Source organism: Ursus arctos, unplaced genomic scaffold (genome assembly GCF_023065955.2).
Source record: "Ursus arctos isolate Adak ecotype North America unplaced genomic scaffold, UrsArc2.0 scaffold_15, whole genome shotgun sequence".
Classification (NCBI taxonomy): Eukaryota; Metazoa; Chordata; class Mammalia; order Carnivora; family Ursidae; genus Ursus; species Ursus arctos.
In genome coordinates this window covers 28,389,080-28,401,914 of record NW_026622819.1, presented here as the reverse complement: position 1 = coordinate 28,401,914, position 12,835 = coordinate 28,389,080, and the positions used below count along the sequence as shown (strand labels likewise).

Here is a 12,835-nt window from a genome sequence, read left to right as displayed (position 1 = left end):
GATAAATGTTGTTAATTTAGTGCTGAGATGATGAAGATTTGCAGCTTTCTTGGGATAAAAATCTTAGTTGTTCTAAGGCCTGATGAAAGATAATAAATCATTCAGAACTTAAAATGAAAAAGAACGAAGTATTGCCGACCTGTTTTAAGAAAAAAACCCTATTTTTGAAGTATAAAACAAATACAGAAAAATTCACCTAATCTGAGTGTACAGCTTTCATAAACTGAACATTCCTGTTTACCTTGCACCCAGATCAAGAACATTACCTTGCTGGGGTGCCTGGCTGGCTCAGTCGGAAGAGCATCTAACTCTTGATTTTGGAGTTGTGAGTTTGGCCCCACATTCAGTGTAGAGATTACTTAAAAAAAAAAAAAGAAAAGGAACATTACCTTTCTAACAGGTTTTTAATGTAAGCTTAATTCTTTCTTGTTTAAGGAGGAAGAAGAACATGTTTTCTTCAGATACGCTATTATCTTTCTCTTTTATACTGCTACCTCTATAGCTATAATTTAAATGATGCTCAAGGATTGTGTGATCAGCTAGTAAGAGAAATATTGAGGTGTTCTCGCCTACCTGTAAAAGAAAATGAGGATTGTTCAGGTATGTAAATTTCAACAATCAGTATGTTTAATCTCATTAATTTGTGTTCATAAATTTAGGTATGAAATTGCTTATACATAAAAGTTGGTTGCTCTAAATTATGTTATAGTGAATTTTGACCTGTCCGCTTCTCAATAGCAAGCCTCATGGGTTTTTTGTTTTTTTTTTGTTTTGTTTTGTTTTTGTCTTTTTAAAACTTTGGATCCTCAGGGCTTAGTAATAATTACCTGCTCAATTGACAGAATTGTTTTCTCACAGCCATATTTGCTAGACATAATATCAGGTATCCAAGTATTTTTCCTTACTCTATATTTTCTTTATTGCTTAAAGTGGTTTAGTAAAGTGATGAAAATCACTTTCTGAGGTATTTCAACTATTTTTTTAAAAATTGATTTAAAAGGCTGCAGAGTATCTGGATTGCCCTTGTTAAAAGAGGTATATTTAAATTAAGCAATAACCAGAGTGAAAGATATATATGAACACATAATATACCTATAATGTTTATAAGGTAGTAGACCATTTGATATATGCTATGCATATGAATGTGTCTGAAATGTCCAGTGTATCAGAACTTTCTAGCTGGAGTCCATGACAACTTAGGTTTTTATTGTTTCAGCCACTGTTTATAGATTTCTTACTTTTTGTGATTTTTGTCTTTTAAAATTTTTGTGTTCATTATGGAAGTAATATGTTTGTTTTAGATAATTTTGAAAAATATGAAAAAGTATAAAGAAAAAAAATCACTTATAATTCTGTCGCTTTTTTGTATGTACACATTTATATATGTATATTAGAGCTGTGTATTCTCTTTTGTAATCTTTTAAAATTTAATATTTTGATGAATATTTTCCAATGTAAATAATATTCTTTTTTGAAAACCTATTAAGCCTTTCCCCCATTTTTGCACATTTTAGTTGTTGCCACCTATTTACTATTTTAAATAGTGCTGCAGTGTACATAAATTTTTGTGGTCGTTACTAATAATTTCTTTAGGATAAATTTCTACAGATGAGGTTATTGGATAAAGGAGAATCCATGGTTTTAAGACTGGTATCAGATTACCCTCCAAAAAGCTTTGCTAGCTGTGTATGAGTGAAAAATTTTTATATGTGACTTTTTAACTGATTGGATATTCTTCATCGTTTCTCAGTGGTGTCACTACGTGATGTAACTTTTAAAATAAGCTGAACCTGTATTAATATATTTGTTTTAATTTTTAATGACTATTGTTTAGAATGTGTTAAGTGTATCCCTACCAGATTGGAGGTCCCAAAGACTACTCCCCATGTTCAGTGATTCACAGGACTCAGTATATAATTGTATTCAAGGCTATGATCTATTACAATGAAGGGATACAAAGCAAAATTAGCAAAAGGAACAGGTGCATGGGATGAAGTCCAGAGGAAACCAGGCATAATTTTCTAAGACTCCTTTCCTAGTGGAGTCACACAGGACACATTTAATTCCTCTAGCAATAGGTTGTGTCAACACATGTGAATATTGTTTACCAAGGAAGCTCATTTTTTTTGAAGATATTATTTATTCCTTTGAGAGATGAGAGAAAGAATGATCAGGGAGCCCCATGCAGGGCACGATCCCAGGATCCTAGGGTTCATGACTTGAGCCGAAGGCAGACGCTTAACTGACTGAGCCACCCAGGTGCCCCAAGGAAGCTCATTTAGAGATTGAGTGCCCAGGGTTTTTAATTAGTGGCTGGCTAGTTGTGTAGACCCCCTCTGCTTAGCCCATACCAAAATTCTACACTCTCAGAAGAAAAACAGGTGTTCAGCATAAACCACATTGTTTGTACAAACGGGTCTCATAAGCCATTCTCATCAGTTAAGGTGGTAGAAATCTTCCCCAAATCCAAGTTCCCAGATGCCATCCAAGGGCCAACATTATATGCAAGTGTTTCGAGTAGTAGGCCTGTTCTGTTATCTCTTTCCTGCATACTTACGTTATTAAATCTTTGTATATAGTCATAATTTAATTTTTATTGCATAAGGTTGCCATTATTAACATCATTAGGGTGCCACATACAGAATTACTGTTTCAATTTTTTTTACTTCTGAATTGATACACTTTTACTCTGACCATCTTTTAGAATTAGGTTGCTCCCCATTTAAGGAGCTTATTTCTGAGATTCCAGTAATGAGTTTTGTATGATTAAAAGTACTAGAAATCTTGCCTTTGTATAATTCCTACAATAAGTTTAATGAAGGAGAAAATGATTTGTACCCATGTATTTTTAAGTTTAATGTGAAGAAATAGTATGGTTTTTCTAGACTTTAAATGGCCAAATGAAGAATACTGCTTGAAGGCTAATAAGATTTTCTCAAGAGTCCTTTTATTAAAAGAAGCTTATTAGCAATAATCTTGAGTGCCTGTTCTGTGAGAGGAGGAGTGCAATGTGCTGAGGTATACAGTGACAAGATAGAAGTGGTTCATATGAATATGGAACTTAATATTCTTGTGAATATATATATCAAGTGACTTCTGGGAAAGAAAAATATTTTGCTATTGTTGGGGCCATAAATTTTATTTTTTAATTAATTAATTAGAGAGGGAGAGAGAGAGAGAGGGGAGGAGAGGAGAGAGAGAATCCCAGCCAGGCTCCATACCCTGAGCAAGCCCACTTGGGGCTTGATCTCACAACGCTGAGATGGTGACGTGAGCTGAAATCAAGAGTCGGATGCTTAACCAACTGAGCCACCCAGGTGCCTCAGGATCATAAATTTCATAAAAATTAATGTTAACTTAGTATTTATCTATATCTACTAGCTTAACTATTTTCGGATTTCTGAATGGCAGTTTATATTACTGAGTTTTGATTCTCAAATAGGGATGACACGTTTGCTCCTGCTAATTTATGTATCAGAATCACCACGGAAATGCTGATGTAACTCCCACTCCCCCACCCACTCTCTCCCTCCACCCCACATTTTCCTTTTGTCCCTCCCTCCCCAAAGAATCTTATAATAGTGAGCCACTCTTACTAATGGGAGTGTATCCTAATCCCCAGATCTAATGGTATCTAATGGTACAGAAAACAGCATTAAGAATCACTGTTGTAGGGGCGCTTGGGTGGCTCAGTTGGTTAAGTGGCTGCCTTTGGCTTAGGTCATGATCCCAGCGTCCTGGGCTTGAGCATGGAGCATTGGCTCCCAGCTCAGCAGGGGTGTCTGCTTCTCCCTCTCCCTCTACCCCCTCCGTGCTTGTGCTCTCTCTCTCACTCACTTTCTCTCTCAAATAAATAAATAAAATCTTAAAAAAAAAAAAAAAGAATTGCTGTTCTAGTGCTTTTCAGATTATTTTTGTAGTAAACTCTGCCTCCTTTCATCAAAGAAAAAAAATTGGAAAGGGAAGGAAAAAGGGAAAATGATGAAATCTAAGCTTGCAAGTCCATCATGCTGGATTGTTTTGTATGTATCCTTCCATGTTTTATTCTTATTTTTTAATTTTTTTAAAGATTTTATTTATTTGTCGGAGAGAGTGAGAGAGCTATCCTTCCGTGTTTTAAAATAAAACTGGTAACTTGAAGTCATAGTAGTTCCTAAGTGCATGTGCTCATGATTGTGAGCTAATTATTTTTGTTCTGTTATCCTCAAGAAGCATAGATACTATTATAAGTTAGGTCATACAGGTCGTGGGTGCTCATCTCAGAAAAGACTCGTAATTATAATTTTCTTCTTGTATAATGTTGGGAACTTTAAATATTACTACTTTTTGATAGTTTGATCAGAATCTCCTTTGGTCATTTGCTGTATTCTTTAGTTCCTGAGAAGTCCCACTGTGAGTTTGGAATGACTAGAAATGCTCGTCCGGAGGCTGCAGTGAGGGTTATCCAGTCCATGGCTCGTTTCATGGCCGCCTATTTCACCAATCAGCTGCTTTACATTTTGCCACCTCACAGTGTGAATGTTCTTCCTCCCCTCCATGTTGAAACAGGTAACACAGTATGCAAATAATTTTCTCACTTTGTTTTTTCACATAGTATTTAAAATCAGCTTATATAGTGATCATTATTCTATGGAAGTAATACTGTTCTGGCTTAGTGTGTGACCCATAGATCCTCAGTGACTGTAAATGAATAAAATCTGAGAAGGGTAATTGCTGGGGTTTGTTTTTGTTGAGTATGGATTTTTAATTACAAATTTTAGACAAATTGGCATTTTTTATAAAGTTTCCATTTTTAAACTAAAAGGACTGTCATTTATATAAAAATGTGGAAATTTAACAAATTTTGAGTATGCTAATTTAGAATTTAATTTTTTTGGGGTGATTTATAATTCTCTTTGTATCATTTATTTGCTCTATTTCATCATTTTATTAATGTTAAAATGTACCACAGATTAGTGCAGAGAGAACTGGCCTGCCCTCATGGAGAGAAACATGTACACAGATTTCTATGATGTTCATTTTATTCCACTAATTTTGTTGAGTGTCTGCTTCATGCCAAGCAGTGTTGTAGGTGCTAGAAGTGTACTAACTTGCACCATATGAGATTAATAATATGAAGATATTTGTAGTGTTTTTGTTTTGTTTTGATGTATAAAATGGACTTATTCTGACTGCCATGAACAAAACAGATAAAATACCTGTTCTTTTATGGAGTTTACATCTAATAGCTTGACACAGAAAATCAAATAAATGAGTACATAAACAACATATATCAAGTGGTGGTAATTGGTATGCAGAGAATTGAAGTAAAGTAACACATTGTGACTGAGTGGGTATTTCAGATGGCGAATTTGGGAAAGTGCTCTCTGAGGGCGGGGGACATTTAGGATGAACTCTTAATGACAAGAAAGAGCAGCTATGGACTCATGAGGACTTAGAGCATTCTAACGTGAGCCTGCACAAAAGCCCCAGAACAAGAACAAACTTGGTGCATTTGGAAACCTGGAAGGCTGGTGTGGCTGGAGCATAGAGGACAAGGTGGAGAGTGATAGGATGTGAAGTCAGAGATGGGGGCCAGACATTGTGAGCCAGGAGAAGGAATCTCCACTTTAAGTGCAGTGGGCTTTCAGCAGGAAGTAACGTAACATAAATATGTACACATACATAGAATAGTACAAGATGTAAGGTAATTAGAAGTTTAATAGAGGGGGCGTCTGGGTGGCTGAGTCTGTTAAGCATCTGCCTTCAGCTCAGGTCATGATCGAGGGATCCTGGGATGGAGCCCTGCATCGGGCTCCTTGCTGAGCAGGGGGCCTGCTTCTCCCTCTGCCTGCTGCCCCCCCTTGCTTGTGCTCTCTCTCTTTCTCTCTCAGATAAATAAAATATTTTAAAAATTTGATAGAGGTAGCAACAAGTGGTCAGCAAACTTAATCACAGAACCATGGATTTTGAACTGTGTTCAGAGTCTTCTGTAACTGTCTCAGGGTGTGGGTAGGAGCAGAGGACTGGCCCCACCCACTTAAACACTTCAGCAGTAGTGCTAGTCCCTCTTCTAACCTGGGTTCTTCAGGAGGTTCTGCTCCCTAGAGAGTCATGTGTGTGAGTTAGAATCAGAAGGGAACTTATCTCATGGTTTCTTTTCTAGTAGGTCCCTGCCTCCCTGGGAAGAAGAGTTGGTCCTGACCTGATTATGGCTTCTTTTTTTTTTTTTTTAATGTTTTTTTATTATATTATGTTAGTCACCATACAGTACATCCCTGGTTTCTGATGTAAAGTTCTATGATTCATTAGTTGCGTATAACACCCAGTGCACCATGCAATACGTGCCCTCCTTACTACCCATCACCAGTCTATCCCATTCACCCACGCCCCTCCCCTCTGAAGCCCTCAGTTTGTTTCTCAGAGTCCATAGTCTCTCATGCTTCATTCCCCTTAGGGAGCTGGTGTGAACAGAAACAGGTGCTCAGCTTCCACCAGGCTCTGTCTGCTCTCCTGTCCATCCACCATTGTCCTTTACTACCATGTCCTAACTCAGATTCAGCTGGGGTTCCCTGCCTTTTCTGCCTAACAGCATGTGCTCCTTTCACTTGAATGCTTTCCTCTAAGCCTCTCAGATACATATTACTTATTTCCTTGTACATCTGATATTACAGTTGACCCATGAACAACACAGCAGTTAGACGTGCTGACCCCCTGCACAGTCAAAAATTCACATATAACTTTGACTCCCCCAAACGTAAACTGTCGTTAACCTACTGTTGACCACATGCCTTGCCCGTAAGATAAACAGTTAATATATATTTTGTATATGTATAATATACTGTATTCTTACAATAAAGTAAGCTAGAAAATGTTAAGAAAATCATAAGGGAAAGTACATTTATATTACTGTACTGTGTTTATCCAAAGAAATTGTGTATGAGTAGACCTGCACAGTTCAAACCCATGTTGTTCGGGGTCAACTGTATTTATTTCATTACGGTGGTTTTATATTGAAGCTCTCTTTTTTGTTACATCCCGAGGTATTTATCACTTGTATTTTATATTTTTGGTAGTAATGTGTCTGACAACAAATTGTATCCTTAATCCACATTATTTTACTAAAGAGGAGTAAAAAATCATGTGTTTTTTGAAAAACCTAAAAAAAAAAAGAGGTCAAATTCTGACTTAGAAAATGTGTCTCAATTTCTTATCTTTCCTATCCTACATTATTTATAGGACTTTAGCTGTTTGCCATGATCTTTATTTTTTCAGATTACTTTGCATACCTAGGGAAGATTGATATTGATCATACTGTAGAAAGAAAGGTGATAGAATTATTTAATTGTTTTGGACATATTCATAAACATTCATAAAAGCTCAAATACATATGCTTTTATTCCTTGTGTAAATATCTTCCCAGTGAGAGGAGAGGCTAGGAAAGAAAGTTTTGTGATCTTGGGGCGCCTGGGTGGCTCAGTCGTTAAGCGTCTGCCTTCGGCTCAGGGCGTGATCCCAGCGTTCTGGGTTCTGGGATCGATCCCCACATCAGGCTCCTCTGCTGGGAGCCTGCTTCTCCCTCTCCCACTCCCCCTGCTTGTGTTCCCTCTCTCGCTGTGTCTATCTCTGTCAAATAAATTAAAAAAAAAAAAAAGTTTTGCGATCTCTTCCTAAGCCTGAGACTGTGATTATTGAAAATTTAAATACTGAAACATGATATATGTATCTTTTAGTTTCTTTAGTTTCCTAGTATCTTGAAAAAGGTTATCTCCAGGCTTGACTTAGAATAGATTTTATGTTAATCTTTAATCAGAACTAGTGACAGAATGTATTGAGGATTTGAGTTGCTTATTTGGTGTGATGTTTGCTGTATGAAAGCAATAAAATTTTCAGAAAATTAAATCATTCAAGTTCTTTTAATAGTATGGTACCTTGCTCTCGGTAAATAAAAAAGTAGGAAAAATTTTGTGAATCTCCAGGCTTTTTGCCTATGCAGAATCAAACATTCAAGTGAATGACAATTTTTTGTGTCTATCCTAATATGTTTGTTAGAAAGCTTCAAGTGTTAGTGTTTGGTATGGACAGAGACTAGGTCACGTGAGAAACTAATCGTTTCAAGGAGCGGAAACCCATGTATACCATTTGCCAGTTTTATTTTGAGGAAGTAAGTGGGAATCTTAACAATATGTATTTTTTAAAAAATAGCCGTTGAGTAAATTGTATTTCCAAGGTGCTTATTCATGTTACTTTAATTAGGGAAAGGTATGGAAGGCTAGGGAGAAGGATATGACTCTTTGTATTTGATCCCAGGCCAGACTGAAATCTTGTCCATTTAGTCAGGGTTTTGAAAATCACTCTTTTCTACTTTCTGATGAACACTAATATATTGAACACCTAATGCTTGAGTTTCATGTCAGATTAGTTTTTTTATTGCAAGACACTATGAGGAATACAAAGTCATGTAAAATGCATCTCTGCTCTCCAAATTTCTAGTAGGAGAAATAGAGATATATTTCAGAGAAGCCCACAGTAATGAAGTATACACTGTGGCCCAGTATATTTAAGTGTGTATATGTATGTTTATATTATCTGACATAAAGTTTCATTAAATTGTATTTATATTTGTTTTATGTAATGTACTCAGTACTGTCTCTTCTTTTTCTGTATCCACTCTGTTATGTTTTGGTTTTTAAGAATGCTGGCATTTACTTCATGACCCACTAATGAGACATTTTCTTCAGTGTTAAAAAGAAACAAACCTAGAGTATGTTAAGTATTACTTTAAGCCATTTTAAAAAAGATTTTATTTATTTGAGAGAGAGAGAAAGAGAGCATGAGCTGGGGGGAGAAGCAGGGGAAGAGAGAAAGAGATGTGGGAGGCAGACTCCCCGCTGAGGGGCGGAGCCCACCGTGGGGCTCCATGTGGGGCTGGATCCCAGGACCCTGAGATCATGACCTGAGCCGAAGTCAGATGCTTAACTGGCTGAGCCATCCAGGCACCCCTATGTTAAGCCATCTTTCTTTTTTTTTTTTTATTCGACAGAGATAGAGACAGCCAGTGAGAGAGGGAACACAAGCAGGGGGAGTGGGAGAGGAAGAAGCAGGCTCATAGCAGAGGAGCCTGATGTGGGGCTCGATCCCACAACGCCGGGATCACGCCCTGAGCCGAAGGCAGACGCTTAACCGCTGTGCCACCCAGGCGCCCCTAAGCCATCTTTCTTGTTGTGATTTTGTGTAGAAAATACTAATTAAAGAGACAGGGGCTACTGGCTGGCTCAGTCAGTGAAGCATGTGACTCTTGATCTTGGGTTTGTAAGTTTCAGCCCCTCATTCGGTGTAGATTACTTAAAAATGAAATCTTAAAAAAAAGAGAGAGAGAGATGTAATTATGTGAGGAGGAGTGAGTTCTGATAAATGTAATTGTAATATCCATTTTCTTTTATTTACTTGTAGAACAGTCCCTTCGACTTATTCCTCTACAACACTCTAAGGTGGCCAGTGTTGTAAGAGATCAGAATCTTTCTGATGTGTGGACAGTTGAATATGCCTTTGAATTGTTACTTATTGGTGGCCTAGTTCCAGAGGCTGTGTGGTTGGCACATAAACTTGGAGACTGGAAGACATCTGTTTCCATTGGTGTGGCCTTCCAAATGTTCTGTAAACATGATAGCAATTTCATAAGGTATGTATTTTTAGGCAAATTTAGGTTAAGAAATAGTATACTAATCAATTTTTTATTTCTCTCATTGCCGGCATTTACATATTTTGTGGAATCCTTAGTCCAGCATTGTCCAAAAAAACTTTTTGGTGTTAGAAATGTTCTATATGTGCAGTCCAGTATGATAGCTATTAGTCACATGTAGCTATTGAGCACTTGAAATGTGACTAGTAAGACCAAGGAATTGAGTTTTCAACCTAATTTAAATTTAAATAGCTAAATGCAGTGGTACTGTGTTGGACAGCTCAGCAGCTTTCTTGTGTTAAAAATTTTATTAAAAAAAAAAACTGAAATTTTATTTAGCACATTGGTTAGTAATGCCCTCAAAAGGCTTTTTTAAAAATTTTTTTTACGATTTTTAACTTTTTATCTTGAAATAATTTCAGAAATATAGAAAAGTTTCAAAGATAGTACAGACAATTCTTGTATACCTCAAAAGGCTTTTAATCAATGGGAGAGTTTGTCTGTCTTATGTAGGATTTGAATTTTAAGCTAATCAATCTAATATCTATATTTTAACTCTTTTGAATATTATGGTATCGCTGTATCTTTGATATTTTTCAGTTCAATAATTCAACATATATTTACTTATTAAGTAACCTTTCTGTACCAAGCTCTATGCCAAGTATTTTAGTGGATATAAACTTAAATGGCACATAATCTCCATGTTTAAAGCATTTATAATTTAATGGAGATATTAGGACAAAACATTATTATGATTTAGATTGTGTGGTAAGAAAAGTGCCAGTGGTGCAGTGGAGAGAGAGCAGTAGTACAGGAAATACTTTATGTGGGAGATACCATTTGAGATGGGCATTGAAGGGAAGGCAGGATCTTGACAAATGGAGTAGCTATAGGGAGGGAGAACATTCCAAACATGAGCAAAGGCATATGGCAAAAGACAAGTTTGGTGTAGTTTGGATAGAGTTCACTGTAGGGTAGCAATGGAAAATAATGATGGGAAGATGTATTAGTATCATAATCATGGAGAGCCTTAAAAATCTCCTCAGTGCAATATTTCTTCAATTATTTCTTTTTTTCTCCTAATTATTTATTTTTAAAATAGAGGATGAATAAATAAAGTGAATTTCACTATTTCTTAAAATCTCATGTTTAGTTCTTAGTGTGTTAATGTTTCCTTTTTTCAAAAATTGGATTCATTTCTCTTACCTCGATGTGATTTCAGGTTCAACAAAAACAGTCTGAATTTACCAATAAATTTGACTCCAGCATGGATTTTCCAGGAAAAATTGCAGTGTTTTTTAGGTCGGCCAGCCTCTTTTGAAGCAAAAAATGAAATGGGCTCAAAATACAAACAATTTACAGGTGTGTTACCTACATTTAGTCTGACAATGTATCAGCTTAATTAATATAAACCTTATGATATTTTGAAAAGCTTGTTAATATCCACAAATATATTAAACTTTGAAATAAGGTTATCAAAGATAAAAGTTTGCTATTTATTCTTAGTCATGGGAGTATCCAAAACTTATGCCAGCTCAAAAAACGATGGTCAGTAACTGGATGATACTCTGGTTTTCTGTACATATCTTTTTACTAGTTGTATTTTGCTACATTTGGATTATTTTCTTTTGTAGTCATAGTCGTAGAATTTCATAGAATCACACACACAAGAGAGTATTTAAAAGTATTTAGTTCAACTCTTGCTGGGTGCATAAATCACAGAGTTGGTTTTTTTCATTTGAAAATTTTGGAGTGGTATTACAAAATTAAAAATAATGTAATATCACATATATCTCATAGATTTACCTAGGGGCCCTATACAATTTGTCTGTTTTATAGATGGAGAAATTTAGATGAAAAGTAATGAAGCCAGGTATTTAAAGTTGTATATTTAATCACTACTGTGGGACCCTTTGGTTTTATTAGTGCATGTCTCCATTAAGCAGTGAGACTTCTGACTCTAGATTCTTAGAATTTACTAATTATAACTTCTCTTTCCAGAAAGAACTCATAATACTTGGAAATCTGACTAAAAACTTTTCTTTGATAATTTCTGCCAGTATTAAATTTTTATTTATTTATTTTTAAAGATTTCAATTATTGAGAGAGAGCGAGAGAGCAAGAGCAAGAGAGCAGCAGGAGAGAGAGGAAGCGGCTTGCTACTGAGCAGGGACCCCAACACGGGGCTCGATCTCAGGACCCTGGGATCATGACCTGAGCTGGAGGCAGACACTCAACCGACCGAGCCACCCAGGCGCCTTTGTCAATATTTTTTTTGAATAAATGAAAGGATAATGTAACTGCATGAAAGTTGGTTTTGAAAAAAGGGACTAAAAAAGTCCCAGTCTGAACTTACAGTTCTGGAAATATGTTGTTTTAAATAATCTGCAAAACTTTTCTGCAATAAATACATAGATAAAATATAGAAAAACTTTCCCATGATAAAATGTATAGATAAAATATATAGATAAAAATATATAGATAAAATAAACATATAGATGAAATATATAGATAAAATTCTAGATAAAATATAAAAATATACATTTTAAGGCTAATATATATAGAAAGTGGGGGAGCTTTCTAGGAGTCAGAAACAAAGAGGAAATAGAAACTCAGTGTATTCCACCCCTACGTATTTACCTATGCATAATAAAAACATAGAACCACCCAAAGACCTGTATACAAATGTCCATGGCAACTTTTTCATAATAGTTGAAAACTTGAAACAACTCTAGTGCCTGTCAACTTGTGAATGGACAAACAAATTTCAGTGTATCTGCAAAATAGAATAATCAGTACTGAGGAGGGTCAAACTACTGATAACATGCAACAACATGGATGAATTGCAGAACCATTGTGAGGAATGAAAGAAGTCAGAAACAAAGATTACATATTGTTTGATTCTATTTATGTGACATTTTGTTAAAAGTAACACTGTAAGGGGGACACCCAGGTGGCTCAATTGGTTGAGTATCTGACTCTTGGTTTTGGCTCAGGGCATGATCTCATGGGTGGTGGGATCAAGTCCTGCATCAGGTTCAGTGATCAGCATGGAGTCTGCTTGAAGGATTCTCTCCTTCTGCCCCTCCCCCCATTCTTGCTCTTCCTCTCCCTCTCTCTCTCTCTCAAATAAATCTTAAAAAAAAAAAAAAGTAACAGTATAAGGACAGGAAA

The 12,835-nt window shown here is 36.0% G+C and overlaps 1 protein-coding gene across 16 annotated transcripts in view; it reads left to right on the top strand.

The window, feature by feature from the left end:
* The window catches only part of CPLANE1 (ciliogenesis and planar polarity effector complex subunit 1), a 136,112-nt gene that overhangs the window by 27,693 nt on the left and 95,584 nt on the right, over positions 1-12,835 (top strand). For all 16 annotated transcript variants that reach the window (XR_007191161.2, XM_026506834.4, XM_026506832.4 and 13 more), the window contains 4 exons: positions 436-600; positions 4,375-4,548; positions 9,433-9,661; positions 10,884-11,023. Coding sequence is in view for 15 of the 16 variants with exons in the window: in XM_026506834.4 (XP_026362619.3) it covers positions 436-600; positions 4,375-4,548; positions 9,433-9,661; positions 10,884-11,023 (708 nt within the window). In the remaining variant the exon portion in view is untranslated. The remainder of the gene's footprint in view (positions 1-435; positions 601-4,374; positions 4,549-9,432; positions 9,662-10,883; positions 11,024-12,835) is intronic.